The sequence below is a fragment of the Podarcis gaigeae genome (genome assembly GCF_964106915.1).
Source record: "Podarcis gaigeae genome assembly, chromosome: Z".
In the NCBI taxonomy this organism is placed as follows: domain Eukaryota; kingdom Metazoa; phylum Chordata; class Lepidosauria; order Squamata; family Lacertidae; genus Podarcis; species Podarcis gaigeae.
Window position 1 is genome coordinate 9,181,190 of NC_139691.1, and position 26,898 is coordinate 9,208,087.

General features: G+C 43.1%; 1 protein-coding gene across 1 annotated transcript in view; it reads right to left on the bottom strand.

Moving 5' to 3' along the window:
- LOC310836416 (uncharacterized protein) overlaps positions 1-26,898 on the bottom strand; it is a 161,811-nt gene that overhangs the window by 34,292 nt on the left and 100,621 nt on the right. The window contains exons 26-44 of the mRNA XM_083721576.1: positions 26,315-26,422; positions 24,490-24,543; positions 23,693-23,746; positions 22,886-22,930; positions 21,699-21,752; positions 13,627-13,671; positions 12,978-13,031; positions 11,734-11,787; positions 11,324-11,377; positions 10,514-10,567; positions 8,287-8,340; positions 7,088-7,132; positions 6,239-6,283; positions 5,921-6,028; positions 5,162-5,215; positions 4,580-4,633; positions 3,798-3,851; positions 2,004-2,111; positions 1,569-1,622 (exon numbers count right to left, since the gene is read on the bottom strand). Coding sequence (XP_083577702.1) covers positions 1,569-1,622; positions 2,004-2,111; positions 3,798-3,851; positions 4,580-4,633; positions 5,162-5,215; positions 5,921-6,028; positions 6,239-6,283; positions 7,088-7,132; positions 8,287-8,340; positions 10,514-10,567; positions 11,324-11,377; positions 11,734-11,787; positions 12,978-13,031; positions 13,627-13,671; positions 21,699-21,752; positions 22,886-22,930; positions 23,693-23,746; positions 24,490-24,543; positions 26,315-26,422 — 1,152 coding nt within the window. The remainder of the gene's footprint in view (positions 1-1,568; positions 1,623-2,003; positions 2,112-3,797; positions 3,852-4,579; positions 4,634-5,161; positions 5,216-5,920; positions 6,029-6,238; positions 6,284-7,087; positions 7,133-8,286; positions 8,341-10,513; positions 10,568-11,323; positions 11,378-11,733; positions 11,788-12,977; positions 13,032-13,626; positions 13,672-21,698; positions 21,753-22,885; positions 22,931-23,692; positions 23,747-24,489; positions 24,544-26,314; positions 26,423-26,898) is intronic.

Consider the following 26,898-nt stretch of genomic DNA (forward strand, 5'->3'; position numbering starts at 1 on the left):
AGCTTCGTAATCCTGTCATAGATCCCTTGGTTTTCCAACTGGATTTTATCCTTGGGGTTTCTGAGGATATTGGCTATTTTTTGGTTGGTGCAAAAGGCTGTTTTGATATTGTGTTTATGGAGGATTTTGCTAATTTTATCTGTAGTGCCCTTGATATAAGGAAGGAGGGCCATGCCATTGTTTTCTTCTGTGTCTTGGTTTTTGGGGGGTGTTTCCTTTTGGATTAGCTTCGTAATCTATGAAATACCCTGCAAAGTCTGCCCAGCCACGTACATTGGACAAACAAACAGACGAATAAATGCACGTATCGCAGAACACAAGAATGCCGTCAAAAAAGAAGAAAAAACTTCCTCTCTTTTCCAACACATGAAAGAAACAGGACACGAAATTAATTTTGCAGATTCCAAATTGCTCTTTAACATGGAACATCACCACAAGAGAATAATCATGGAAGCCATCGAGATAGAGAAACACCCTCACAACATGAACAAGCGTGACGACACATCCCGCTTGCCAGACATCTGGAAATTAGCCCTCCCCACAAAAACTGACACCAGATCCAGAGGCACACAGAACGCCAACACCAATCAACCACACCAGACCCAAACCCAGACCCTCTCCACAGATGAATTACTGACACCATCCAGTAGCCAATCCATGGTGGCACCTCCGGATGCTGCACCCCCCTGCAATCCCTACACAGATCTGGCTGACACAAGCCACAAAACCACAGCTCGCCCCTATACACGAAGCCAAGCCAAAGCACAACTAAGTGCAATACAGCCATCTTCTCAGGAAAACTCTTCACAAAGTTCAAGAGGTCAAGACACAAAGACTTTAGCAACTAATCCACACCTAATGACCCACCTAAGTGGTACTCAGGATATCACTCAAGAAATCACTCAAGGTATCTCTCAAGTAATTAAGGAACAAAAGAAGAAAAGGCACACTAGCCTGGGAACTTCCTCTCTGCCCAGAACATTGGAGGCTAGACACCATACCCCCTCTACAGTATTTATAGGAACTCAAACATTGAGATCCCGCTCTGTTCCAGTAACAAGAAGCCGAAAGCACCAGCCTGAAGATGACGAGTGAGACCTCGTCGAAACGTCGCCTAGACACCCCAACTTTTACACGGGAAGACACCCGAGGACACCAAAACCTGCATTCCTGTACCCGTGAAAATCTACGAAAGCAAATATATATATATATATATATATATGATAGATAGATAGATAGAAATCTGCCTCCCACTTCTCAATTTTGTCTCAGCTCTTCATGATACCCAGTTCTGCTCAAGCTGCTTCATGATATTGTTTTAAGTACTATATTTTTCCATGTATAAGACTAGGTTTTTCCCCTAAAAAAATAATGTCAAAAATTAGGGGGCATCTTATACACGGAACCATCTCTCCCATTTTCTTAAATCTGAGTCCCCCATGGGGGCATCTTATAGATGGAAAAGTACGGTATAGTCTAAGGAAAGAGAGAATATACCCTCAAGCGACTCAAGCATTCTGAGAGATTAGGGAGATAGACAGGGGAAAATCAGGACAGATCTACTACACCTTTTTTCCCTTTGGCCCTTGATCTCCTGGATTTCCAGGGTCTCCATCGTCACCCTGTAGAAGAGAAGCACATCTCTTTAGGAAAGGGGCTTTGCACCATAACATCAAACCCTGTGCTCAGAATTCCCCACACCAACCCCATTCATGAATCAAGCTTCCTGGATACTGAGTCCAATGACACTGGCCAATGGCGTCTGTTTTTTGTGTCACACCATGCCCAGTGATGTCAATTAAATTTAGTGTGGCATGTCCAAAAGCCACAGTTCCATAGTGCGACAGGCCCTGCAATGTGAAAGAAGTACTGAAGAACAGAGCAGAAAGTCTAGCATTACAATCAGAAAAAAATCCTTTTAACATCCCCCACATCTGAATGCACCCTTGCTGTTGATAACCTGGCCTGAAAAACCCACTTCAGAGGAATTGTGTGCAGATTACCTCTTTTCCCAGCTCTCCATATCCACCAGGCTGCCCTTCTGGCCCCTTCTCTCCGGTCTCTCCAATGTCACCTTGAACACCTGCGGCCCCTGGGGCTCCTTTGTTACCCTGGAAAGCAATAATAATAGAAAGAATCACATTGGGAATGAGCTGCACTTGAGTCTGAATTTACTCACAGTATACTGATGGTGGTCACAGCTGCAAACCACAAAGGGTTCTTCCTCCAGACTCAGTGTATCAGGACAGATTAAATAAAGTACTTCTTCATGCATCACATGATTAATCTATGGAGCTTATTCTCACATTGGCCACCTGATGCCCATGAAAATACTGCTAGCAGGAACCAAGCGCAGCAGCACCCTCCCCTTCTGTGGCATCCAGCAACTGGTATTCAGAAGCATTACTGCCTCTGACTGTGGAGGCAGAGCAGAGCCACTGTGGCTACTACCATAGATAGCCTTCTCCTTCATTAATTTCTCCAGTCCTCTTTTAGAGCCATCCAAGTTGGTGGCCAACACTGCCATTGTTTAACTATGAGGTGTATGAAAAGGAAGAACAAGAAGAGTTTGGATTTGATATCCTGCTTTATCACTACCCTAATGAGTCTCAAGAGGGATGCGGGTGGCGCTGTGGGTTAAACCACAGAGCCTAGGACTTGCCGATCAGAAGGTTGGCGGTTCGAATCCCCGCAACGGGGTGAGCTCCCATTACTCGGTCCCTGCTCCTGCCAACCTAGCAGTTCGAAAGCACATCAAAGTGCAAGTAGATAAATAGTTACCGCTCCAGTGGGAAGATACCGTATTTTTTGCTCTATAAGACGCACCAGACCACAAGACGCACCTAGTTTCTTGAGGAGGAAAACAAGAGAAAAAAAATTCTGAATCTCAGAAGCCAGAACAGCAAGAGGGATCGCTGTGCAGTGAAAGCAGCAATCCCTCTTGCTGTTCTGGCTTCTGGGATAGCCGCGCAGCCTGCATTCGCTCCATAAGACGCACACACATTTCTCCTTACTTTTTAGGATGGGAAAAGTGAGTCTTATAGAGCAAAAAATACGGTAAATGGCGTCTCCGTGTGCTGCTCTGGGTCGCCAGAAGTGGCTTAGTCATGCTGGCCACATGACCCGGAAGCTGTACGCCAGCTCCCTTGGCCAATAAAGCAAGATGAGCGCTGCAACCCCAGAGTCAGTCACGACTGGACCTAATGGTCAGGGGTCCCTTTACCTAATGAGTCTCAAAGTGGCTAACAATCTCCTTTCCCTTCCACCCCCGCAACAAACACTCTGTGAGGTGAGTGGGGCTGAGAGACTTCAGAGACGTGTGACTAGCCCAAGGTCACCCAGCAGCTGCATGTGGAGGAGCGGAGACGCGAACCCGGTTCACCAGATTACGAGTTCACCGTTCTGAAACACTACATCACACTGGCTCACCACTGAAGAGGTCCTTTGTTTTATCTGTCCTGAATCTTCCAATATTCAGCTTCGTTGGATGTCCACAAATTATAGTGCTATGAGAGAGGGAAGAATGTGCTTCTCTGTCCACTTTCTCCATGCCATGCATAATTCTATAAACTTCTATCATGTCATTAGTTCTCTAAACTAAAAAGTCCCAAATGCTGCAACCTTTTCTCAACTGTAGCCACAAGAACCTTTGAGCAGATGAATGAATTTGGCAAAAGGGAGTCCCACAGGTGGAAGAATGCTAATCAAGCTTCTTCCTATAGAACAAGAGCAACATCCTCTGAATTTTAAGATTCTCAAAACCCAGGTGGTTCAAGAGAAAACTTGTTAGCACTCACCTGTTCCCCTTTTAACCCAGGTTGACCTTCCACTCCAGGTATGCCTGGGACACCCTAGAGGGAAAAGAAACACACAATAATAATCCTGCACTCTGTACATGCACATAGAAAAAGGAGAGCACAAATATCACAGGCTGGTGGATTTCACAAGGTTTCGGTATGGATTAAGGATAGGGGATAAATTTATTCCCCAGATAGTCCCGGATTTGCACATTGCAAACAAGACACAGTTCTCATTTGAAATTCACACTCCTGCATTTTGCAACACAGAATTTCCCACTAGAAGATATGTATAAAATGTGTGTGTCGAATATATAAAAGTGAGACACTTTTGGCTAGTATAAGCATTTTGACAAGCAGGTTCCCTCTATTAGAGTGCAATCACATATAATTGCATTCTGAAAGAGGGAAATTGCTTGTCAGAATGCTTATACTAGCCAAAACTATGTACAAAAAAATACTCACATTAGGAGAAAGCTGCATGAAAATGGATACAAATTTTCATGCAGACTCTTTTGCAATGGGAGAACTGAAGTTAATGTGTTTGCATGTTTGTGTATAGAATAACGAGGCTCCATCTGCACCACTGTAGTTTAAGGGTGCTGAGAGTTGATAGGACACCACCATCACCAGAATTCCCTTCACAGAGTTCCAATTCCCAGAGTTCTCTTTAGGTATTTTTTAATACATCTCCATCCAGTTTCTAGCATTGTAAGCAGGACAGCACCTGACAGAAACCAAAAAAGAGAGGGAAGAGGATGCATTCTACTATATTTCCATACCTGCTCTCCATCCAGCCCACTGACACCAGCTGAACCAGGGCCTCCGGAGGCACCCTAAAGAAAAAAGGGTATTCAGCAATATAGGCTGCAAAAGATGGTTTTACACAGAGCAGTGCTGCTCAGACTGGGGAAGCCCACAGCTTAGTGGTAGAGTATCTAGTTGGCATGCAAAAAACTCCAGGTTCAATCCCAGGCATTTCCAGGCAAGCAATTCAAATCCAACACTGACACCTACTGGTATAAATATTTCAGAAGGTATATATAGAAAGTGGGATGTTTTTAGCAGGTGCCAAAAGGGCAACAGAGAAGGTGCCTGTCTGATATGCAATGGGAGGGAGTTCTAAGTTCTAACATGACACCAGAAGTCCAACATTGTGTGGAAAGGACCTCCTGAAAGGATAGCATTTGCAGAGTATGCTCTCCTGCAGAACACAGGGATCAGTTGTGTACACAGGAGATGAGATGCTCTTTCAGTACTCCAGCTCTTACGAGAACAAAAGAATGCCTTTAGCTCTTTGACATGTAGCAACCTTGGAAGACCAGTGTGTGGGTGAGATCCTCTTACTTCCACCTTTAACTTACCTTTTCTCCTTTCTCTCCAGTGGGTCCCCCTAGACCTGCTGGCCCATCTCTTCCCTGTAAAGACAGTACACAGTTTACAATTAAGGACAAGGACAAGTTGTACATTAGGATTGTTTTGTATGATGATAATCTGCTCCTCCACCTACCTACCAGGATAAACTCGGGAAAATGTCTAAAATTAAATCATGGAAATAGCAGATGAATTTATTGTTGTTATTTTCATTGTGCTTCCTTCTCATGCTCCCCAACCCCCTTTACAGGTTATCGATGGTAATAGTTAAATCAGGAAAACCTGAGGCAATCACTTAAATCAATGCACATACACACTAGTGTAGAAGGTTATTTTCTAGTAATACACTCACTCATCTCTGTCTTCCATCCAGGCATTATCAAGGGTGCCATTCTAGCCAGGTAAAAACACTCAAGCAGGATGTGAAGCAAGGCTGGTGAGGGGTGCAGTCTGGGGAGAATCTCAAGAGGCTTGGGGGACTGCTTTTGGCCTCCAAGCCAGGGCTTTCCGTCCTTGGCATACGTAACAGTGAAACTGTCCTTCATTCACAGCACAGAGAGACCGGCGATTATTTTCTCTATGGGACAAAGGGGTTGGCTTGTTTACACGAGCCATCTGGGCACTCCTTGATGCTGATATCCCTTCAGTCCTGCCTGGCTAAGAAGACCCTCTTACCCCCACTGAACCTGGAGCTGCCACCAAGCTCCAAAACCCGTAGCATCCAGGGACAAATACGTATGTGTACATACCGGGCACCCCGGTGGACCAGTCACTCCCATTGGACCAATGGACCCCGCCTCTCCTGCTAGTCCTGGCTTTCCTGGGATGCCATTTTGTCCATGTAGACCAGGAAGTCCCTATGGAGTAGGAAAAAACATTTCTAGGTGGGAAAAATCAGGGTGCACAAGCACATTTCATAAAGGAAGAGAAGAACATTTTCATTTGCAAGCTCATAAAGAGATGTGGATGGCAGAAATCCCCTTCTTTTTTGCCAAGACGTGGGAAGGGTCATGGCAGGATCACGGTTAAGTGAGCCCCTGCCCATGCTCAGGTAACCATATACTTACCAAGATTCCAGGAAATCCCCTGGGGCCCACATCTCCTATTCTGCCCTGAAAGAAATGAGAAGGTTATTCCTGCAGAGGGCGGACACCATCTTTTCATACTCTAGCCTCTAGTTTTCATGCTCATCTTTGACTAGCGTAGGGTACTGCAGGATGAGCACTTTTAGCAGGATAATGTTGTGGTGTTTATTTTTTAGTAAGGTGGAATAGGTTGTATGTTTTTATAATATTGCATTTGCATTTGTATGGTTTTTTTAATCATTGCAGGTTGCTTTGAGGCATTTTCTGCAGTAAGTGATGAATGACTGTTAATAATAATAATAATAATGTGGCTAATCAGTAGAAATTGGCATGTTGATATGGACAGTGGCAGCGAGAGTAAAGTGGGAACTTTTCTGCAGGTGCCACAGCTCTGACTCTGCCCACCCCCACCCACACTGCTGAAAGATCCAATCACTTACCTGCTGTGTTAGGTCTGTTTTGGTCACAAAGAATAGGAAGAAAAGGATTTCATTCTCCTTTATTAAAACTACAACTGTGGGGGCTGGCTCTCCATATGTTTTGGGACTCCAATTGCCATCAGCCAATGGCCAAGGACTATGGGAGTCATAGTTCAGTTGCACCTGGAAGGCCATAGTTTAGCCGCCCTTAGTGTAGAGACATGCTCTCACCCACAGCTAAGATTTAACACAAAGGCACACATTATGCAGGCCCAGGTGATCAGGATTAGTGTAAGGGTGAGCAGGTCAACTTATGTATGATGGAATGGAATAAAATAATAATAAAATAAAATAAAATATATGTTACTTTTTAAAAAAAGGAGATGAAAACTTTGTGAGGAGGGGAACATACCTGTGGGCCAGGAAGGCCTTTCATGCCAGGTGGCCCTGGTGGACCCTATGTAGGGAGAAAAACCAAACAAGGTAAAAAAAACCCTCTGCTGCCAAGTGACCACTCAGGACTCTCAGACCCTCCAAGTGTCCCTATTTTCCAGGTTTAGAGCAGGGGTTGGCAAGGTTTATCTTGCCTGGGCTGGATCGGTCCCACAGAGATCCCTTTGTGGGCCAGATTGCACGCAAGTGCATGCGCCCGCAATTTTCGGCATCTGCACAAATGCGATTTCTGGCAACGCGGAAGCGAGTCCTCCGCCACACTGTGCCGGTTTAGCGCAGCGCACAAGTGGGTAACTTGGTTCGGGGGCAGTTTGTAGGCCGGTCAAACGACCTCCACGGGCCACTTCTGGTCCATGGGCCTTAGGTTGCTGACCCCTGATTTAGAGAAACTATCCCGGTTTCTGATTTGATCCCAGAACATCCCACTTTTCCTTAGGCTGTCCCTATTTTCATTGGAGAAAAGTTGGAGGGTATGGAGTTATCCGACCACCGAGCCATCTGAAGGCTTCTTAATGTTTAATGTTTTATTATGTTTTTATATATGTTGGAAGTTGCCCAGAGTGGCTGGGGCAACCCAGTAAGATGTGTGGGGTATAAATAGTAAAATTATCATTCTGGAGTGGGACATCCCTATTTTCATTGGGAAAATGTTGGAGGGAATGGACTCTCTAACCCTGCAAACGAACTCTGTCTCCCAGTTGATCCCAATGTAGCCCAATAGAAGTTAAGAACATAAGTAGAAACCTTGCTGGATCAGGCCAATGGCCCATCAGCATCCTGTCCTCATACTGTCCAACCAGATGCCTATGGGGAAACCCACAAGCAGAACCCGAGCACAAGAGCCTTCTCCCCTTGTGTGGCTTCCCCAAAACTGGTTTTCAGGAGAATGACCTCTCCCCACATCAAATGGGGGGGCGCCTTTTTGCGTGGTTGCACGCAGCCTCCCGGATCCCAGTGTGGCTCCTGGTAGTTGGGGCTGGCTTCACCCTCCCCAGGCTGGATACCTGGAGATCTCCACTTCAGCCAATCGCCCAATCCCGACTGGGGAGGCGTTGCCAAGGGATTGGCCAGGTAAGGGGAGGGACCACCCTGCCCACACAACAGAAGGTGCCCCCAACCATTTAGGAGTAAGGGAGCACAGCAGAAAATGACACTCACTTTGGAACCAGATTTTCCTGGAAATCCAGTGGGGCCTCGGATTCCAGGCTGTCCCTGTGAAGATGGCAAAAGGTGGGGGGAGTAGAGAGAAGAGAGGACAGGAAGGCATGGTTTATTATGAGATCACTTCCTTACATACAGTAGCAGCACCATCAGTGGTAGTATGCCCCCCCCATACGGTTAGTGCATGCACAAATGCACACAGATCTCACTAATACCTGCTGACAATAGATGTACCATATTTTTCTGTGTATAAGACGCCCCCATGTATATTTTGGGGGACTCCAAATTAAGAAAACACCCCTCAGCACCTGTGGCGGAGCTTCATGCTCTGGCACTGGGGGGGGGGGAAGAGCAGGCAGGGGAGGGGCCAGGACATGTCCTGGGGGGCGTGGCAAGCCACCTGCAGGGGCGTGGTGCCCAGTGTGGGCAGTGGGGCAGCTGCAATGGCACCCCACTGGGGTGGTCCTGCCTGGAGCGGTGCGCTCCCCCCCACTCCTCTTTCTCCGCCAGTGCTCAGCACTACCTGTGTATAAGACAAACCCCAATTTTAAACCTATTTTTTTGGTTTAAAAAAACCCTAGTCTTATACATGGAAATATATGGTAAGTAGGGTTTTTTTGTGAGCAAATAGCATGTTGGGGAAGAGGGATAGCTCGTTAGGAAATTTCCATGGTGTCGCAACCCTGGGATCTAATTCCCCTTCATTAGGAGATGAGATTGTGGATACTTGCTCAGAAGAATTACATACAATGCTACAAAAAACACTTCCACAAGAGGTGGCCCGGTACCAATGCCCCCTCAGGCCCAAGGAAATAACACTGCTATTCCCCCTGACTCAGAGGATGCCATCACAGAAGTACCAGTACAACCAGAGCCTCCCCCTCTCCATTAGAGTGAAAGAGTGTTGGAGAAGGCTGGGCAAAGGCCCAATTTATTATTGGTAGCTCTTATCACTGAGACAGAACTATTTGCTCCTATACTGGGCTCAGTCTACGCTTAGCTGTTGCTGAAGCAACACTGGAGCACTGCTCCTCATCATCATTCAGCCTGAGCCCTGCACAAGGCTTGCCGCAAATGAGGTCAGTGTTTGCATACGACACACAGGGAACAATCTCCCTGTGTTCCAGTGCAGATCCCACACTCTCCACAGCTGCTTATTGTTTAAGAAAGGGAGGTGGTATGTCCTAATCACATTTTTAAATAGTATGCACAATGCTATTTAGTGTTGCAGCTCTAGCCCTCTGGAATAAGCTACCAGCTGAGATTAAGACATGTACTTCGCATCTTAATAACTAAGCAGTAGCTGGTGACATATTTGTTTAAGACCACACAATCATTTACAGAATATTAACTAAACAAATTTAGAAATGGTTTTATTGCTTGTAGATATCGTACATTTCCGTGTATAAGACTAGTTTATTTTCTGTAAAAATCCTGCTAAAAATGGGGGTCGTCTTATACATAGGTAGTGCCTACGGTGGAATTTTCGTAGGTTGCTGCCACAGCTGCCAGCAGCTATTGTGCATGTTATTGGTTGCTGTGTCAATGGGTGGTTTTGATGCTGTGAGAATTGGGCAGGCGATTGGCAGCTTCTGCCGGTGAGGGGACAGATGAAAAGCGAATTTTGTGACGCGTGTGGGTGAGCGATTTTCAGCATTCCTCGCTAAAAAAAGCCGAACAATTCTGGGCAATCTTCCACAAAAAAGCTCAACAACTCTGTGTCATCTCCCCCCATTTTCTTAAATTTGAGCCCCCCCCAATAGGGGGCATCTTATACATGGGGGCGTCTTATACACAGAAAAGTATGGCACTTTGTATCTTTGTATTTCATATTGTTAATAATAATAATAATAATAATAATAATAATAATAATAATAATAATTTTTATTTATACCCCGCCCTCCCCAGCCAAGGCTGGGCTCAGGGCGGCTAACAAGCAATAATAAAAACAAGTTGAATGATTACAACTTAAAAACAAAATTAAAATACAACATTAAAATATTGAAACGTCAATATTAAGAATCTGTGTCTTTTAAATTTTATCTCGTTTTTAGGGTCTGCATCTTTTGTATCATATCCCATTTGATTTTATTCTGCTCTGCTTGGATGGCTTCTGGCTATGGAACAATTCATAAATCTGCAAAAGTAAATAAATAAATAGTAATGTTGCTTGGCCCTGGAAAACATTTAATCTCCTGACGCCAAATGTTATGACAGCCCCTACCTTTTTGCCCCTGGGACCAGACTTTCCTCTGTCGCCAAATGATCCTGGATAGCCCTGGAATGTAAGGGTTTAACAACACTTGTCAAGTTCATAAGCCCTCCATTACATGTGAAAAGGATCTGGGGATCTTAGTATACCACAAGCTTAACACACTGTAAACAGTGTGATGCATCAGCAGAAAAAGCTAATGAAACCCTAGGCTGCATCAACAGAAGTATAGTGTCCAGACCAAGAGAGATGATACTACTGCTCTATTCTGCCTTGGTCAGGCCCCACCTGGAGTCCTGTGTCCAATTCTGGACACCACAATTTAAGAAGGCTGATGATAAACTGGAACACGTGCAGAGGAGGACAACGAAAATGATCAAGGGTCTGGAAACCAAGCCTTGTGAGGAATGGTTGAGGTGACATGACAGCCATCTTCAGATATCTGAAGGACTATCACATGGAAGAAGTAGCAAGCTTGTTTTCTGCTGTTCCAGATGGTGGGAGCCGAACCAATGGATTCAACTTACAAAAAAAGAGAGATTCCGGCTAAACATCAGGAAAAACTTTCTAATGGTAAGAGCTGTTCAACAGCAGAACAGACTCCTTCAGAAGGTGGTGGACTCCCCTTCATTAGACGTTTTTAAACAGGTTGGATGGTCATCTGTCAGGGGTTCTGAAGCTGTGGTTCCTGTATTGCAGAGGGTTGGACTAATATAGCTCTTAGGGTTGCTTACAACTCAACAATCTTAAGTAAGCTCTCATTTAAATGTGGAGTGAACTTAATGTCTCTCATCCCTTCTCTGGATAAGAGCCAACACTTACGTTGATGCCAACAATCCCTTGCAGCCCCTCTAGACCAGGTTTGCCAGGAAGGCCCTGGAATGGGAAGTGGGGAAGAAAAGATAAACACAGAAACTCAAATCATTGTCTTGAATCATTGTTAGTTTCTGCATTAATAACTTTCATAGAAGGAATTTTAAAACATTCCTATGTGTCCAGGCATTTTGAAAAATAAAACGTACTGCTCATGACAGCCCCGAAATTATTAGATTTGATAGAAAGTGATTGCTTTTAGAAGTTATCAGCTGGTGTTTAACTGCTTTTAGAAATTTATTGTTAACTGTTTTTACCTGGTCTAATTGCACTGTCCTTTGGGATGAAGGGTGTGACAAAATAATACAGAGAGAATAAAATCTGAATACTCTGAACAATCTATTTTTATCAGCTCTTACCCTCAGTCCTGGTGAACCTGGTTCTCCGTTGACCCCTGTTTTTCCGGGGCAGCCCTGTTCAGAAAGAGAAGTCATCAAAACAAGTTCTAATTAATAGATGGAAGTTTTTCTCCAGAGGGCATAATCTGGGGCTTAGCTAAGCAATCGGGCTTTCCAAGCAATGAAAAACTACCTGCTGACTTTGGTGATGCATAACACTGGGAGCACCCATGAATTGTCACTGGTGCCAGCTCTAGTTTTGCAGGATTCTTGGGCAACACATTCACCACTCAGCACAGTAACAACGGTGGAGAGAAGACTACTCAAACAAAGGCCTGGGTAAAGAGGTCCATCTTCTGACCAATCATTGTACAGCATGCAAGTGATGGTGCAGAATACGCTACAGAGGAGAGATCATACCACCATGTGGGGGCCACTGAAAATAAGGTCCTTTTGTGTGCCTCCATCCTTTGAAGCAAAGCACGTGGCAAAACTACAAATGGGACCTACTCTGCTGATCCTAACACCTGGGCAGTTTAAGATGAGAGAAGGTCTCCTTCTGCCATTTGAGGCCAGATGTGTTTCTTCAGGTCAGTGTTAACACCTTAAATTGGGTGTGGTACTGGCAACAAAGCTAATGGAGCAGCTTCATTACTTTTTGTAGAGATGGAAACCTTCTAGGGGTACCTTCTAGGGGTACCATCGAAGAGTGGAGAAGAGGGTCCATCCCCTGAAGAGAGCCAGCAAAGTTGGAGAGGTCCCCTCTACAACCCTCAGATTTTGACTCTGCACAGTTCCCCCCTCCAGTACAAAGCTCATCACACTTTTAGTGATCATGGGCACATTGAAAACAGAAAAGCTGTTGGGACACCATACAAAAACTGCAACCAAGCACACACCACAACCTCTTCTATTGGCTACAGTGTGGCATACTGGTTAGGCTGTTGGGTTAGGACACTGGAGACCTGAATTCAAATCTCCGTTCAGCCATGAAGCTCAATGGCTGACCTTGGGCCAGTCACCGTCTCTTAACCTAACCTACCTTACAGGTTCTTGTGAAGGTAAAATGGAAGGAGGGAGCACCATGTATACCACCTTGAGCTCCTTGGAGGAAAGGTGGTATATAAATATAACAACAACAACAACAACAACAACAACTTGATGCCACAACAACACCAACAACTTGATGCTTCATTTCCCACAGGCAAGCTTCAGAGAGCTTTTGCACATTTCTGTATCCACACACAGTAGGAGACTCCATTTACCATTGATCCAGGAGGTCCATCGTGTCCCCTGTCACCTTGAAAGCCCACAAAGCCCTGAAAATAGGAGGAGAACAAATAAAAACACTGCAGGCATTACTAGCAGCAGGAGAGAAGTTTTGTTACAGATGGACACAGGGCAGAAAGGATGACTGGCAGCTAGCTGTAGATTCATTGCATGTAATACCAATTTAGGTGATGGGGATGAAGCAGTGATCACTATGTCCTGCCCTGGCGACAACTGAAGTAGAACAGAATAAGCAACGTTAACATATGAAAACATCATACTGTGGCAGGGTTGGGGGTGTATGAAAAGTAAAGCTGGAGCAGTGCCCGGGGGTGGTCTTTTCATCCCTCCCTCTCAGGATGGTTGATCCATTCAGCATTCCGACCAGACAGTAGCAAGCCTGCCTGCACCAACAAAAAACAGCCTTTGGCAAGCGATTTCTGATCCGGCAAGGCAATTACTGGCCCCCAAGGAGACTGCAGGGCAAATGACACCTGGAGTTTTGATGGTATGTAGCCAAACAATGTACTACAACTGTTGCAGCTTGGGAGGACCAGATAACTCTGTTTGGTGTTGGTGGAAAAGCTCGGAATCACTACACACACACACACACACACAAACACACACACACACACTTCTACTCACAGTCAGACCCTGCTGATCAGAGCTCCCCACGGCACCAACAACACCCTGTAGGATAAGTTAAAACAACATTAAGGATAGGAACATAGGTAGGGGCGGATTTACTATGAAACTAATGAAGTTTTAGCTTCAGGGTCCCCAATCTCAGAGGGCCTTGTTTTTTTTTTTTTTTTTTTTTTAAATGGGTCTAGTGCAGGCTTCCTCAACCTCGGCCCTCCAGATGTTTTTGGCCTACAACTCCCATCATGGTCCCTAGCTAGCAGGACCAGTGGTCAGGGATGATGGGAACTGTAGTCTCAAAATATCTGGAGGGCCGAGGTTGTGGAAGCCTGGGTGTTATTTGAGTTGCATGACTGAAAATTGTTTTTTGTGTGTGTGTGTGTGTGTGTGTGTGTGTGTGTGTGTGTGTGCATATATTTCAACAAGTCAGTAGCCCAGATGTTGTAAAGACTGTTGTAAACAAACACATTGAAGAAGATAATGATGGTTACCCAGACCTTGTTGCTGGTTGCGAAGGGGCCCCTATAACAGTTCAAGCTTCAGGGCAGCAAGACGTAGGTCTGCTACTGAACATAGGAAGCTGTCTTAGACTGAATCATGCCACGAGTCTATCTAGCTCAATCTTGTCTACATCTGCTCTCCAGGGTTTCAAACAGGGGTCATTCCCAGTCCTATCTAGATATGATGTCAAGGACTGAACCTGGGACTTTCTGCATGCAGAGAGATGCTCTGCTGCTAAGATGGCATGAAGACTTCTATTCCACATTCTGACCTACCACCCAAGGGCAGAAGCTATGCAGGGATGCTTAAGAACAGCAACAGCGTTTTATATTTCATTTATTAATGGTTTCTCATGCGGCACCCCAAAGCAATTTAAAACGTACCATAACTAGATGCAAGTTCCAAAATTACTGGGGGAAATGCACTGCTGCTAGAGGTGTGAGCAGGAGGTACAGTATCTTTTTCAGCCTGAAGTCTGCATTCCCTGATGGACAGCCTTCCAAGGGTGATATGCTAGTGGCCGACAGGGCCAGAGGCAAAAAGTGGGTGGAGCTACTCTTTTTTTTCTAATTAAATTTTTTTATTTCATGGAAGTAAAGAGTATGTACACACACACACATATAAACATACAAAAGTAAAAGTATTACACAGACAAATAAAGATAAAGAAAGAAATAAAAGTAAGAGAAATATATAAAAACTTAATTTTCACTTTGGTCACATTTTTTAATCTTCATTTTCAAAACTTCCTTTAGCTTTCCCGAAAATCATTCGAAGTAACACTTTAAATTACACATTTCTTAGTATATATTGTCATTGTACCTTTTTATATACGTTTCTTAGTGTATATTAACCTTACATATTATTTAGTCTCCTATTCTCTTTAAACAATAACTCACAATCTTTCACAGTGCGTCTCTAAATCCCTTTAGCGTTATTTTCCCTTGACTAATAAGTTCCAAGTAATCTACATATTTTCCCCAATCCACAGTGAACTTTTGGTCTCTTATGTATCTTACTTTGCCTGTAAGTCTGTCCAATTCCATATAATCCAACAGCTTAAATCTCCATTCCTCCACCGTTGGTGTCTCCTGCTTTTTCCACATCTGGGCCAGCATTACTCTTGCTGCTGTAACTGCATAATATACTAATCTACGATCTTCTTTTCTTATCTCATAACCCAATATACCTAGTAGGAAAAATTCTGCTTTCTTTGGAAACGTATATTTTAAAATCTTCTTCAGTTCTATATAGATTTTTTCCCAGAACTGTTTAACTTTTCCACACTCCCACCACATGTGATAGAAGGAGCCCTCACTAACCCTACATTTCCAGCACTTGTTATCCACCTTATACATTTTCGATAATTTCATAGGTGTTAAATACCATCTGTAAAACATCTTCATTATGTTTTCCTTTACCGTTACACACGCCGTGAAATTTAGTCCTTCCTTCCAGAGTTTTTCCCAATCTTCAAATAGTATATTATGTCCTACATCCTTTGCCCAGCGAATCATTACACACTTAACCTCCTCATCCCCTAAACTCCAATCCAACAGTATCCTATACATTTTCGAAACAATTTTTTCTTCTTTGTTTATAATCTCCGTCTGAAACTTAGATTCCTTCTCTGCATAGCCTCTTTCTTTAAGATCCTTCCTGAACATTTGGTTCACCTGGAGATGGTGTAACCAGTCATAGACATGTTCTTTAACCTGGTCGTATGGTCGTACAATCCATTTCCCATCTTCTTTAATTATTAACTGGTTATATGTTGCCCATTTACTTCTCATATTAATAGTCCTCGCACACATGACTTCTAGAGGTGAAAGCCAATGTGGGGTTTTTGGTTCCAACAGATTTTTATATTTATCCCATATTTCAACTAAAGGTCCTCAGAAAATATGATTCCCAAATCCCCTATGTATCTTCCATTTATCCCGCCATAAGTAGGCGTGCCAGCCGAAGTTGTTATCGTAACCCTCCAAGTCTAATAATTCCCTGTTCTCTAGCCTTACCCAATCTTTGACCCAACATAGGCAAACCGCCTCATAATACAATTTCACATCCGGCAAGGCGAAGCCCCCCCTTTCTTTTATGTCTGTTAATAGTTTAAACTGAATCCTAGGCTTCTTTCCCTGCCATATGTATCTCGACAACACTCGTTGCCACTCTTTAAAGATTCGGCTTCCTTTAATTATAGGGATAGTCTGAAATAAGAACATCAACCTCGGCAGCACATTCATCTTAATTGTGTTAATCCTTCCCCAAAACGACAGTTTCAGCCCTCCCCAAATTTCCAAATCTTTTCTTATTTCCCTCCACGTCGATTCATAGTTATTCTTAAACAGATCTATATTCCTAGGTGTTATCCAAATGCCAAGATATTTCACTTTTTTAACCACTTCTATTTGTGTTTGTTGTTGAATTGTTTCTGTTAGTTTCTGATCCAAATTTTTACCTATTATTTTTGTTTTACTCTTATTTAATTTGAACCCTGCTACCTCTCCAAACTGATCTAATTCCTTTAATATCTCTCCTGTTGCAGTTGTTGGTTCTTCTGTCATTATTACTACATCATCCGCATAGGCTCTGATCTTATATGCATTCTGCCCAACTAACACTCCTTTTATTTTTTGGTTCTGCCTTATAGAGTTTAGTAGCACTTCTAAGGTCATTATAAACAGAAGCTGGGAGAGCGGGCAGCCCTGTCTTGTTCCTCTTCGTATCTTTATCTCTTCTGTCACTATATTATTGATAATCAGCTTGGCTTTCTGATCTGTATATATGGCTTTTACTCCATTAAAGAAATCCTCCCCCACTTCTATATGTTCTAAATTTTTCAACATAAAGTCCCAAATAACATTATCGAATGCCTTCTCGGCATCGACAAACATCATTATGGCCTGTTTGTTAATCTTGACAGATAAATACTCTAGCATGTTAATTATATTTCTTGTATTGTCTCTCATCTGCCGTCCTGGCAGGAATCCCGCTTGATCCCTATGAATAGTCTCTGATAGTAGCCTCTTCAGTCTTTTTGCAAGGATCCCCGCGAATATTTTATAATCTACATTTAGCAGTGAGATCGGTCTATAATTTTTAACCTGAGTTAAATCTGCGTCTTGCTTGGGGATAAACGTAATGTATGCCTCTTTCCAGGTCTCTGGGAATTCTCCTTTCCTTAAAATGTTATCCATAGTTTCTTTCAGAGGTCCCACCAAAATGGATTTCATCTCTTTGTAATAACCTGCGGTGAATCCATCAGGACCTGGGGCTTTTCCCCTCTTTAACTCTTTAATTACGTCTTCTATTTCATCACTTCCTATTGGGGTATTCAGCTGTTGTCTTTCCTCCATTGAGATTTTTTTCGCCCCTTTATCCTTCAGAAATCTCTCTATTCTCCTTAAACTAATTTTCTCTTTGTTGGAATATAATCTTCTATAATAATTGAGAAACTCTCCCCTAATTTCTTTAGGATCTGATTTCTCTTCCTCTCCCACCTTTATTTTGTTTATTGTGCTCCTTTCCTTCCTCTTTTTAATTTGCCATGCTAACCACTTGCCTGACTTATTTGCAAACTCGAAGTTTTTTTTGTCTTAATTTTTTTATATTCCATTCAACCTCTCTGTTTATTATTGTGGCAAATTGAGCTTGTAAAATTTTTATATTTTCTTTTGCTTTCTGGCAATTGGGTTTTTGGGATAATTTCTGTTCGTTTGCCATTATCTGCTTCAAAATCTCATCTTTCCCTTTCTCTCTCTTCTTGTTTTTGATTGCATTCTGCTGGATAAAATAACCTCTTATTACTGCCTTACTTGCTTCCCATACTACGTTAGCTTTTGTTCCTTTACCGCGGTTTTCCATGAAATATTGCTTTAGTTTTTCCTGCGCTATCTCAACAATTTTTTGATCCTCCAGCAGATAATCCTTTAATCTCCATCTAAAAGTTCTTGGCTCCAGGCTTTTTAATTCCAACTCCATCGGATTATGATCTGAGAATACACTCGGTCTTATTTCTATTAGTTTAATTCTTGGGCATAATTCACTTGAGATCCATATCTGATCAATACGTGACAACGACTGGTTTGGTTCGGAGTGGAAGGTGAATTGTTTATCCAGTGGGTGTTTAAGACGCCAAATATCTATCAAATTACCTTTATCTACCATTGAGAAGAAGGATTTTGGTAGCTTCCCATTCTTACTTCCTCCTTCCCTACACCTATCAGCTTCTAGAGAGACCACCCCATTCAGATCACCCATTAGAATAATTTTCTGATCGACAAATTCACATATTTTCTCTTCCAATTTTTTGAAAAATTCCGACTTATTATCATTTGGGGCATATACCCCAATTACCACCAAATTTTCTCCTTGCCAATTGATACGGACCCCTATTATTCTGCCCTCTTCGTCTTTAAATATTGGTTTAGCCTCAATCTTATTTTTGATATAAAAAACACCCCTCTTTTCTTCTCTTTGTCCAAAGACTCAAATTCCTTTCCTAACCTCCTATTAATCAGTATTTTCCTGTGCCTTCTTGCTACGTGCGTTTCTTGGAGACAAATAATATCTAGATTTTTCTTTTTCAGATATTGTTCAATTTTATTCCTCTTTTTTTGTCGTTCATCCCATTAATATTCCAACTCCAGATTTTTAACCCCATTGTTTCTATTGTTCCCTTAAATTTTCCTTATCTTTATAAATTTCCTGGATCTTCTTCTTCTGGCTCTCCTTCTGTCTCTTCGTCCGGTCCACTCCCTCCCCCTTCCTCCTCTTCTTTTGATTCAGATTCTCCTGAGGCTCCTCCTTCCGCTCCCCCCTTTCCGTTCATCTCCACCCTTAATTCTTTATATTTCCTCAAGAATTTCCCGGTTTCCTCCTGGTTTGATAGCTTATGCTTCTTGCCTCTATATATAAAGGATAACCCTTCCGGGAATTCCCATCTAAATTCAATTTTATTTTTCTTCAGTGCTTGCACCAACAATTTATAAGAATCTCTACGTTTAAGTAGTCTGATTGGGACGTCTTTAAAGATAATAATATAATTTCCCTCTATATTCAATCTCTTTTCCCTATTCCTTAAGAGTATCTTATTCCTCATTTCTTTATCCTTAAATGTTATCAGGCAATCGCCTGTATATTTCTTTACTCTTGTTGAACTGACCCGCGTTCTAAATGCACTCTGCACATTTTTGGCCATTTCCTCGACTGTCATCCCCATCCATTCCGCTAACTCCTTTATTAATTTCTCCTTAACATTTTCATTTTGTGTCTCTGGCACCGCCCTCAATCTTAAGTTCACCTCCCTCTGCCTCAATTCATTCATTGCGATAATATCCTTCATCTCCTCCTGTGCCTTATTTAAATCCATCACTTCCGCTTTCATCTTTTCCTTTTCTCTTTTAATATCCTTTAACTCCGATCTAGTCTTTTTTAATCCTTCTTCATTGAGCTGTGTTCCCCTAAATATCTCTTTTATTTGGCCTTTTAGTTCATTCACTGTCTCGTCCATCTTTTTATCCAATCTCCCAATCCTATTATCTACTTTTTCTAACTTATGTTCTACGTTGGTTTGACTCTGTTTAATTTCAGCAAGCACCTTCAAAATATCGGTCTTAAAGTCTGCCTCTTGTTTCGACCCCCTTCTATCGCTAGGAGTTCCCCCGTTTGTTCCCTTCTTTCCTGTATGCGACATCCTGTTATTTTTGTGTTCCCACCCCTCCCTGGCGGTGCCTTCCCTCCGTGTTTCTTTCTAACTCTTTTGTTATATCTATCAGTCTTCTCAGTCTTTATTATGTTGACTTTCTATCCTTGACCCTCCTGGGTTATCCAACCCTTATTTATATTTTCCTTATAATCACTGTAGACACTATAGAAATTTTGCCCTTAAGTCCTTCAAATTCCTCTTCCACCCAGTCCAGTTATTCCTCAATCAACTGGTCTTCTTTCCTCCAATCAGGCTGGGTGGTGGCTCGGAAACAACTAACAAAGGGATCGCAAAACCGAAAAGCAAGGGGAAGATAGAAAACAATTAGGGGGAGTAAAGGAGATGGAGAGAGAGAAGGGGTGAGAGAGAAGGGGAAGGGGAACCGGTCAAAGAATTAAACAATCTTCATTTCGCCACTAGATGTCGCCAGATCCTTAATTTAACATTAGCTTTTCGGCGTCTCCTCTCCCAAGGTTGCTCTCCCCTATAGTTCCAAGGTATCAATTCAGTCTTTCATAAACAGATAGCAGTCCCAGTTTCTTTCTAAAATGTCCCTTTATCTTAGTTCTTCTGATTTTAATCACTCACGTAAATCAATATTTGAAAATTCCGGTTTTCATGTTCCAGTCCAGTAAAGGAAAAGAAAAAGAAGTCAAGCGCCTCAGTAATAGAAAGAAGAGAAAATCACCTACGGTGTGGTGGTTTCGCTGGTATATATCACTGTCCTTTTTTCCTCTCCCCTTTCCGCCTATTGCCAGATTCACTCTCAAAGGTTTCTAATGGCGGCAGGGGCTTCTCTTCCTGTTTGGAATCCCTTGCGTTTATCGCACAGAACAAAGAACAAAGAAGCGTCTTTTCTCCTCCTTTCCCCCTCCGTTTCGCCGAGGACGCCTCCCTCCAGATATTTTTCCTTGGCCTCTCTCCTTCCCCCCTTCTGTAACAGTACACCACAATTTTTCCCCCCTTTTGTCCTGAGGGGACGGCTGAGAGGAGGTATCTTATCCACCAAGGCAACTCACTTTCACTTTCCTCTCACACTGGCGTCGCGCTGCGTCTGGGTTGATTTTCGGTTTTCAGCTAAACTCCGTTCACTCCTCTTTGTTGCTCCGAGACTTCCTTGTTGTTGTTTGGTCTTTTGACCACCAAATTGGAATGTTTTCTTTCGTTTCGGAGTTCTTAGTTTGAGAACGGACCGCTTTCTCCGCAGGCTCAGGGCTTCGCTAATTGGAGGTAGGTAATGGCGTCCCTCGACCTGCAAGATCTCTCCGCCGCTCTCTTCACCTCTTAGAGGTTACCTGGCGGCTGGGTCGATCTTTCTCCTGGTCGTGCCAGGAACCAGACCTTCTGAACACCCTCCAGAAGTATTTTTGGGGGTCTCCGCGCCCTGGAGTTGCCCCCACCCTCCAAAATAGCTCAGGTTCTCCCCTCCCGGTAAGAACCTTGCTTGCGCTGAGATCGCGGTGCGCCAGAAGCTCGGGTGGAGCTACTCTTACCATACAAAAATGTGTATTTTGTGGGGGAAATGCTTTCTTAAAAAATGGGTTACATTTGGTACTAGTCATAGTCAGAGAGGACCCACTGAAGTTAATGGGCATGACTAACTTAGGTGCATTAATTCAAATGGATTTACTACTTTGAGTATACCTTGGCTTGAAAAAAACAAACCCCAGTGTAACTTTCTTTACTTTTTTTCAAAGTGCAGATTGATACAGAATGGATTTACGAATGAATACGCATGGAATTGACTTGGGCTGGATACAGACCATCCACCCTTATTCAAGCAAATGAACCCCAGATCCTGCCTAGCACAGCAAGGGCCAGATCAAGTCAAAAGGATAGTAAAGTAGGTAGTATAGAATGGGAACCTGTGTACCAGGCTTTCCTTCTGGACCATCAATCCCAGGAACGCCTCGTAAGCCCTGGAAGAAATGTATGGAAGGGAGCAGAGAATGCATAACAATATTACTTAAGTTTTGCAGAGTGCTTAAAGCAAATCAATCAATCAATCAATCAATCAAATATTTATTTACAGCCAGCCAACCATTAAAGGGAAGTACAAAACACACAGACATGCAAACATACATATCACAACAGACATATCAAATTGAGTAGCTACAGGAATTGCAAAGAAAGATAAACTTGATGTAATATGGTAGCCATTTACATCATATGTTAACAAAGATAGACATTTACTACAACCTCCAATATAAGTCATATAATGATGGGGAGGAGTTATATACATACTAGTTAAAGATAACTGTTTATAATTTTACTCCACCCTGAAGTGTACCTGTGTTTTGTGATAGCTTGCCTATTGTACATGCTGTCACTATAAGTACTGTGTTATGGTACCAAATCAGTTCTGTTCCTTTTTTTTTTTTACTTTACAAAATTTCAATAAAAAAACGTACTAAAAACACACAAATAATCACTGTCTTAGATTAACAAAGGTGACAAGAGCTAACTGTTAGAAAAACACTGGGGCCTAATTTGAATAGTAGAATGTCTGGCATCTGGTGGGCGGGGCTTGTGTATTATGCTCTGGAATTGGCCCCTCCCTTCAGGTGTTCAGTTAGAGAGATCAACTGTCACTCTTGCTTCATTCTTGCCTCATGTTGCTGTTTTAGTTTCTCTCAGACAGTATGCTATTGTGTTACAGTTTTCTTTAATTTAAAGCTTTGACATATACATTAGCCACTCACTTTGCTGAATGAAAAGAACCTCTGCTGAAGAATGCAGGAATATCCTAAACTGTGTGAGTAAGGGGATATTGCCAGTCTGGCTGGAGGATTGATTTTTTATATCACCCCACCCTTCACAACACTTACAAACACTGCAAGTCTAAGAAATATTATGACATTCAGATATTTTGCCACCTGGTGCCAAAAGAAGGACAAACGACAGCACCAGGCAGTCCTCTATGGGAAGAGCATTCTACAGATGGGGAGCAACCACTGAAAAGGTTTTCTCCCTTGTCATTCACTGTTATCTGAACCTCAGTAGCAAAGATGGCATGATTGAGGCTAGTCACAATAAGAATCCTATTACTTACTGGGGGTCCTGGCATTCCAACAAGCCCATGCTGGCCCATCCGGCCCTGGAGAGAAACCAAAAGTGGTCTGAAGAAAGTCTTTTTCCTCATTAATCAGTCAACATACCCAGGTGGCTTCTGATTCCATGTGCTCTTGAGCCACCAATGCATTGCTGTTTGGGTATTAGTCAACACAAAATGTTCCACCAAACACAAGAATGCTGGTGTTGGTATTTGATTGTTATCTCAGTTTCTTTCTTTGGTGGGAACATCACATATCTGGAGTACTTTGTCGAGACATGGGCACCACATTTTAAAGAAGGACATTGACCATTGGGAGCATGTCAAGAGGAGGACAACCAAGATGGTGATCAGAGTCCAGGGCCATATTCTAGTCAGAAATAAAAACACTAGAGGTGGGTTCCATGTGGGCCCATGTGGGGTGTTAACTAGGGAGAATCCTGAAAGCTACAAAGAGGCCTGGAGGATTGCAGTCAACCCACTCCCGCTGCCCACACCAGGTCCTCTGGTCCCCTCACCCCTACCCATAGCTGTCAATGTTTCCCTTTTTTAAAGGGAAATTCCCTTATTCCGAATAGGATTCCTCGCAAGAAAAGGGAAAAGTTGACAGCTATGCCCCTGCCATAAATTCTCAAGGCTGATTTGGTGGGAGAAAGCTTCTGTGCTATGTAGGGCACATTACTTGTAAAACCAGAGTGAAAGCAATACCTGAAATCCCTCACATATTTTCAACATTCCCACTAACCCTTTGTGTGAAACCCTCCCCCACCCTGAGGGAAAATTAGGTACTTCAGGCATGAGACATACCCGCTTTCCTCGCTGTCCTGGCCTTCCTTTTGCACCATCTGGACCCCGATTTCCCTGTGGATTAGAGAGAAAATTCTGTTATTTCATGCAAAGTTGAATTCCTTACAGCCACCCCCCCCCCCTTTTAAGTCAGGACTAAATCCCAGGTTAGAGCCAGAAGATCAACACTCAGATCTCTTGATTTAAAAGATATATATCATTAGTATTCAAAAGAAGAATGGGAACCTTTTACAAAGTATTTAAAGAAACAACAAAATGAACCGGACTCCTTGGCAGGCTTTGAATAAACTTTCACAAATTTATTATTAACAACATATAGACAGATTTTTACGATTTTATAACATGCAGAGAATTAGAAGTATGGAAAAACCAGAGAGAGGAACTGAGGGAAGCCTGGGGAGGGGCGTGAAGAAGGGTGGGGTTTTTATATTTTGGGGAGGGGGGAGGGAAAAATGGAGGGGGGGAATGAGGATGATATGTTTTATTGATAAAATGTTATGTTGTAATTACTAATAAAAATTTTATTTTTTAAAAAAAGAATGGGCCTTTTCTGCCATGGCTCCGAGCTTCTGGAATTCTTTCCCTGGGGTGGCTCATCTGACGTCACAGCAACCCTGTTCACTGCTATCCTCCTTTTGCTAATGGAAAACAGATCAAGGGTCAAACCTGCTCAAGACCACACACTTGAGTCCCTGGCAAGGGTCCAATTCCAGCAAGCAGTCTCAGGAACCTGCTAAGGAAGGATTTATTATAACTATTAAGCAAGAGCACAGATAACAACAGAGGTTTAGACTAACCTTTGCACCTTCTGTGCCATTTTGACCAGGGGGACCAAGTTGCCCTTCCTCTCCCTGGAATGGCAAAAAGATTCAGTCAACACTCATCACCGCAAACCACGTTGGAACAGCTTTTTTGGACTGGATGGAAAGTAGCTCAGACTAAGGATGGGCAAACCTGCCCATTTTGATTTCTCCCCATTTCTCTCCCCCTGCCTCCATCTTAAGTTCAGTTCTCTACATACTGATTTGCACTAAAAAAAAAAGTCCATAGGAAAATTCACCAGCGTTTGAGTGGAAAATTTCTCTCAAACATATTTTTGTATGATTTTTTCCTAATAGACGCATTTACTAACTAGAACACATTTAAATGCATGCTTTACACTAGCAAATTCATTTGTCGGTACATGTTACTTTGCTGGAGAACCGAACTGCAAAATTCAGAGAAGTGCAAATTTCATGGGTGTGATTGGTGCATTGGTTTTGGAAGTGAAAATTAGGTAGGCTTGCCTTTAAATGACTGGCTTGCAGATTGGTCAGGACCCTGAATATTAGCATCCCTTTCAGGACGTTAGAATACACTGCAACATTTTGTTGCAGGACTCTCTTGTTCTTCCAGTTATGAATATGTGAATATATTAATTTTGCAAATTAGGGACCAAACATTTTAGCTCAGGTATGTGGAAGCAGTAAGGCTGTGTGTGTGTGTCTACCCTGAAAGTCACCAGTAAGGGGACCTCTTATGTCATTGTTATTCTCTGTGAATATATGGGAGATGCATGGGAGAAAGCAAAGGATTGAGCACCAGGTAGCAACTAAAGCTGCAATCCTGACTCCACTTACCTGGAAGTAAGCCCCACTTAAGTCCACTAGGACTCACCCTTGAGTTAAGATTGAGTTAGGATTGTGCTGAAAGTATAGATGAGCGAATCTGTCAATTTCAGTTTCTATCACTTGCTCATTTTTTCGAGTCTTAACTTTAGTTCTCTGTGTTTTTCCCTCAGCCCTAGATGTAAAGGTAAATGTAAAGGAACGCCTGACCATTAGGTCCAGTCGTGGCCCACTCTGGGGTTGCGGTGCTCATCTCGCTTTATTGGCCGAGGGAGCTGGCATACAGCTTCCGGGTCATGTGGCCAGCATGACTAAGCCACTTCTGGCGAACCAGAGCAGCGCACGGAAACGCTGTTTAACTCCCCGCCGGAGCGATACCTATTTATCTACTTGGACTTTGACATGCTTTCGAACTGCTAGGTTGGCAGGAGCAGGGACCAAGCAACAGGAGCTCACCCTGTCACGGGGATTCGAACTGCTGACCTTCTGATCGGCAAGCCCTAGGCTCTGTGGTTTAACCCACAGCGCCACCCGCGTCCCTAGCCCTAGATGTAGGTCTGCATTAATAAACATTGATCTATTCTCTCTGGCAAAATGGTCTCTAGACCACGCAAGCTTCTGTGGCAAATAAATCCCTGGGAATCTTAAGCAGGTGTGGAGGAACCTATGGTCCTCCAGATGTTGCTGAGCTACAACTCCCATCAGTGCCCATCAGCTTGGCCAATGGCAGGGCAAATATATATATATTTAATGGTTCCACAATACTTTTGCTGCAAGCAGATGAGTATGGCTCCCCTTCCAGAACTTCTTAAATAGATTTGGCTGTTACTGAAATATAGTGTTCCTTGCAATCTTGATTAGCTGTGGAGATATATTAGATTGCTTTTAAGCATGTTCAGTGGTTTTTAAATGCTTTTCTTAAAAAATAAAAATGAAATGATTTTGCTGCTTTGTTGTTTGCTGCCCTGGGAGGGTTAAAAACTTAATAAAACAAAACAAAAAAACCCTTCCTTACTTCAGGTCCCTGAGGTCCAGCTACTCCTTTGGCCCCTGGAAACCCTGGAAGCCCTGAAGCACCTCGAACCCCTGGAAGTCCCCTGGTCCCTTGGAGGCCAAACGTACCCTGAAAAAGAGGAAATTGGGAGACCTAAATCATTTGTGGAGGTTTAGGAACATCAGGATTATATCTAACTATACAGTGCCAGATTTAGGGCAGTGTAGGCAGTCCCCTCCCCACAGGGGGCTGAGCTGAGGAGATGCAAAATAATAGCAGCTGTACCAAAAGGAATTGTGGAAATAGGGGAGGGGGGCAATTCTGTCCTTGCTCACGGTGCCATATTACCAAAGTCTGCCTCTGAACTATACCATTCCTTTGCTTCATCCTAAATGTATGGCTCATGTGCAAAACATCCATGCTGTATTGGTAGAAGCAGCAGTAATCATAATGCTGCCTTTGGAGGCATACCTAGGCTTCCTTGTGCCCTTGGCAAGGAACTTTATCAGCACCAGTGAAGCCAGGAGAGACCATAGACCAGAAACTCAAAAAGTTAGCTTTTGTTGCCTTTTTCACTCCACCAGTGACTTCCTCTCGCTTTGAGA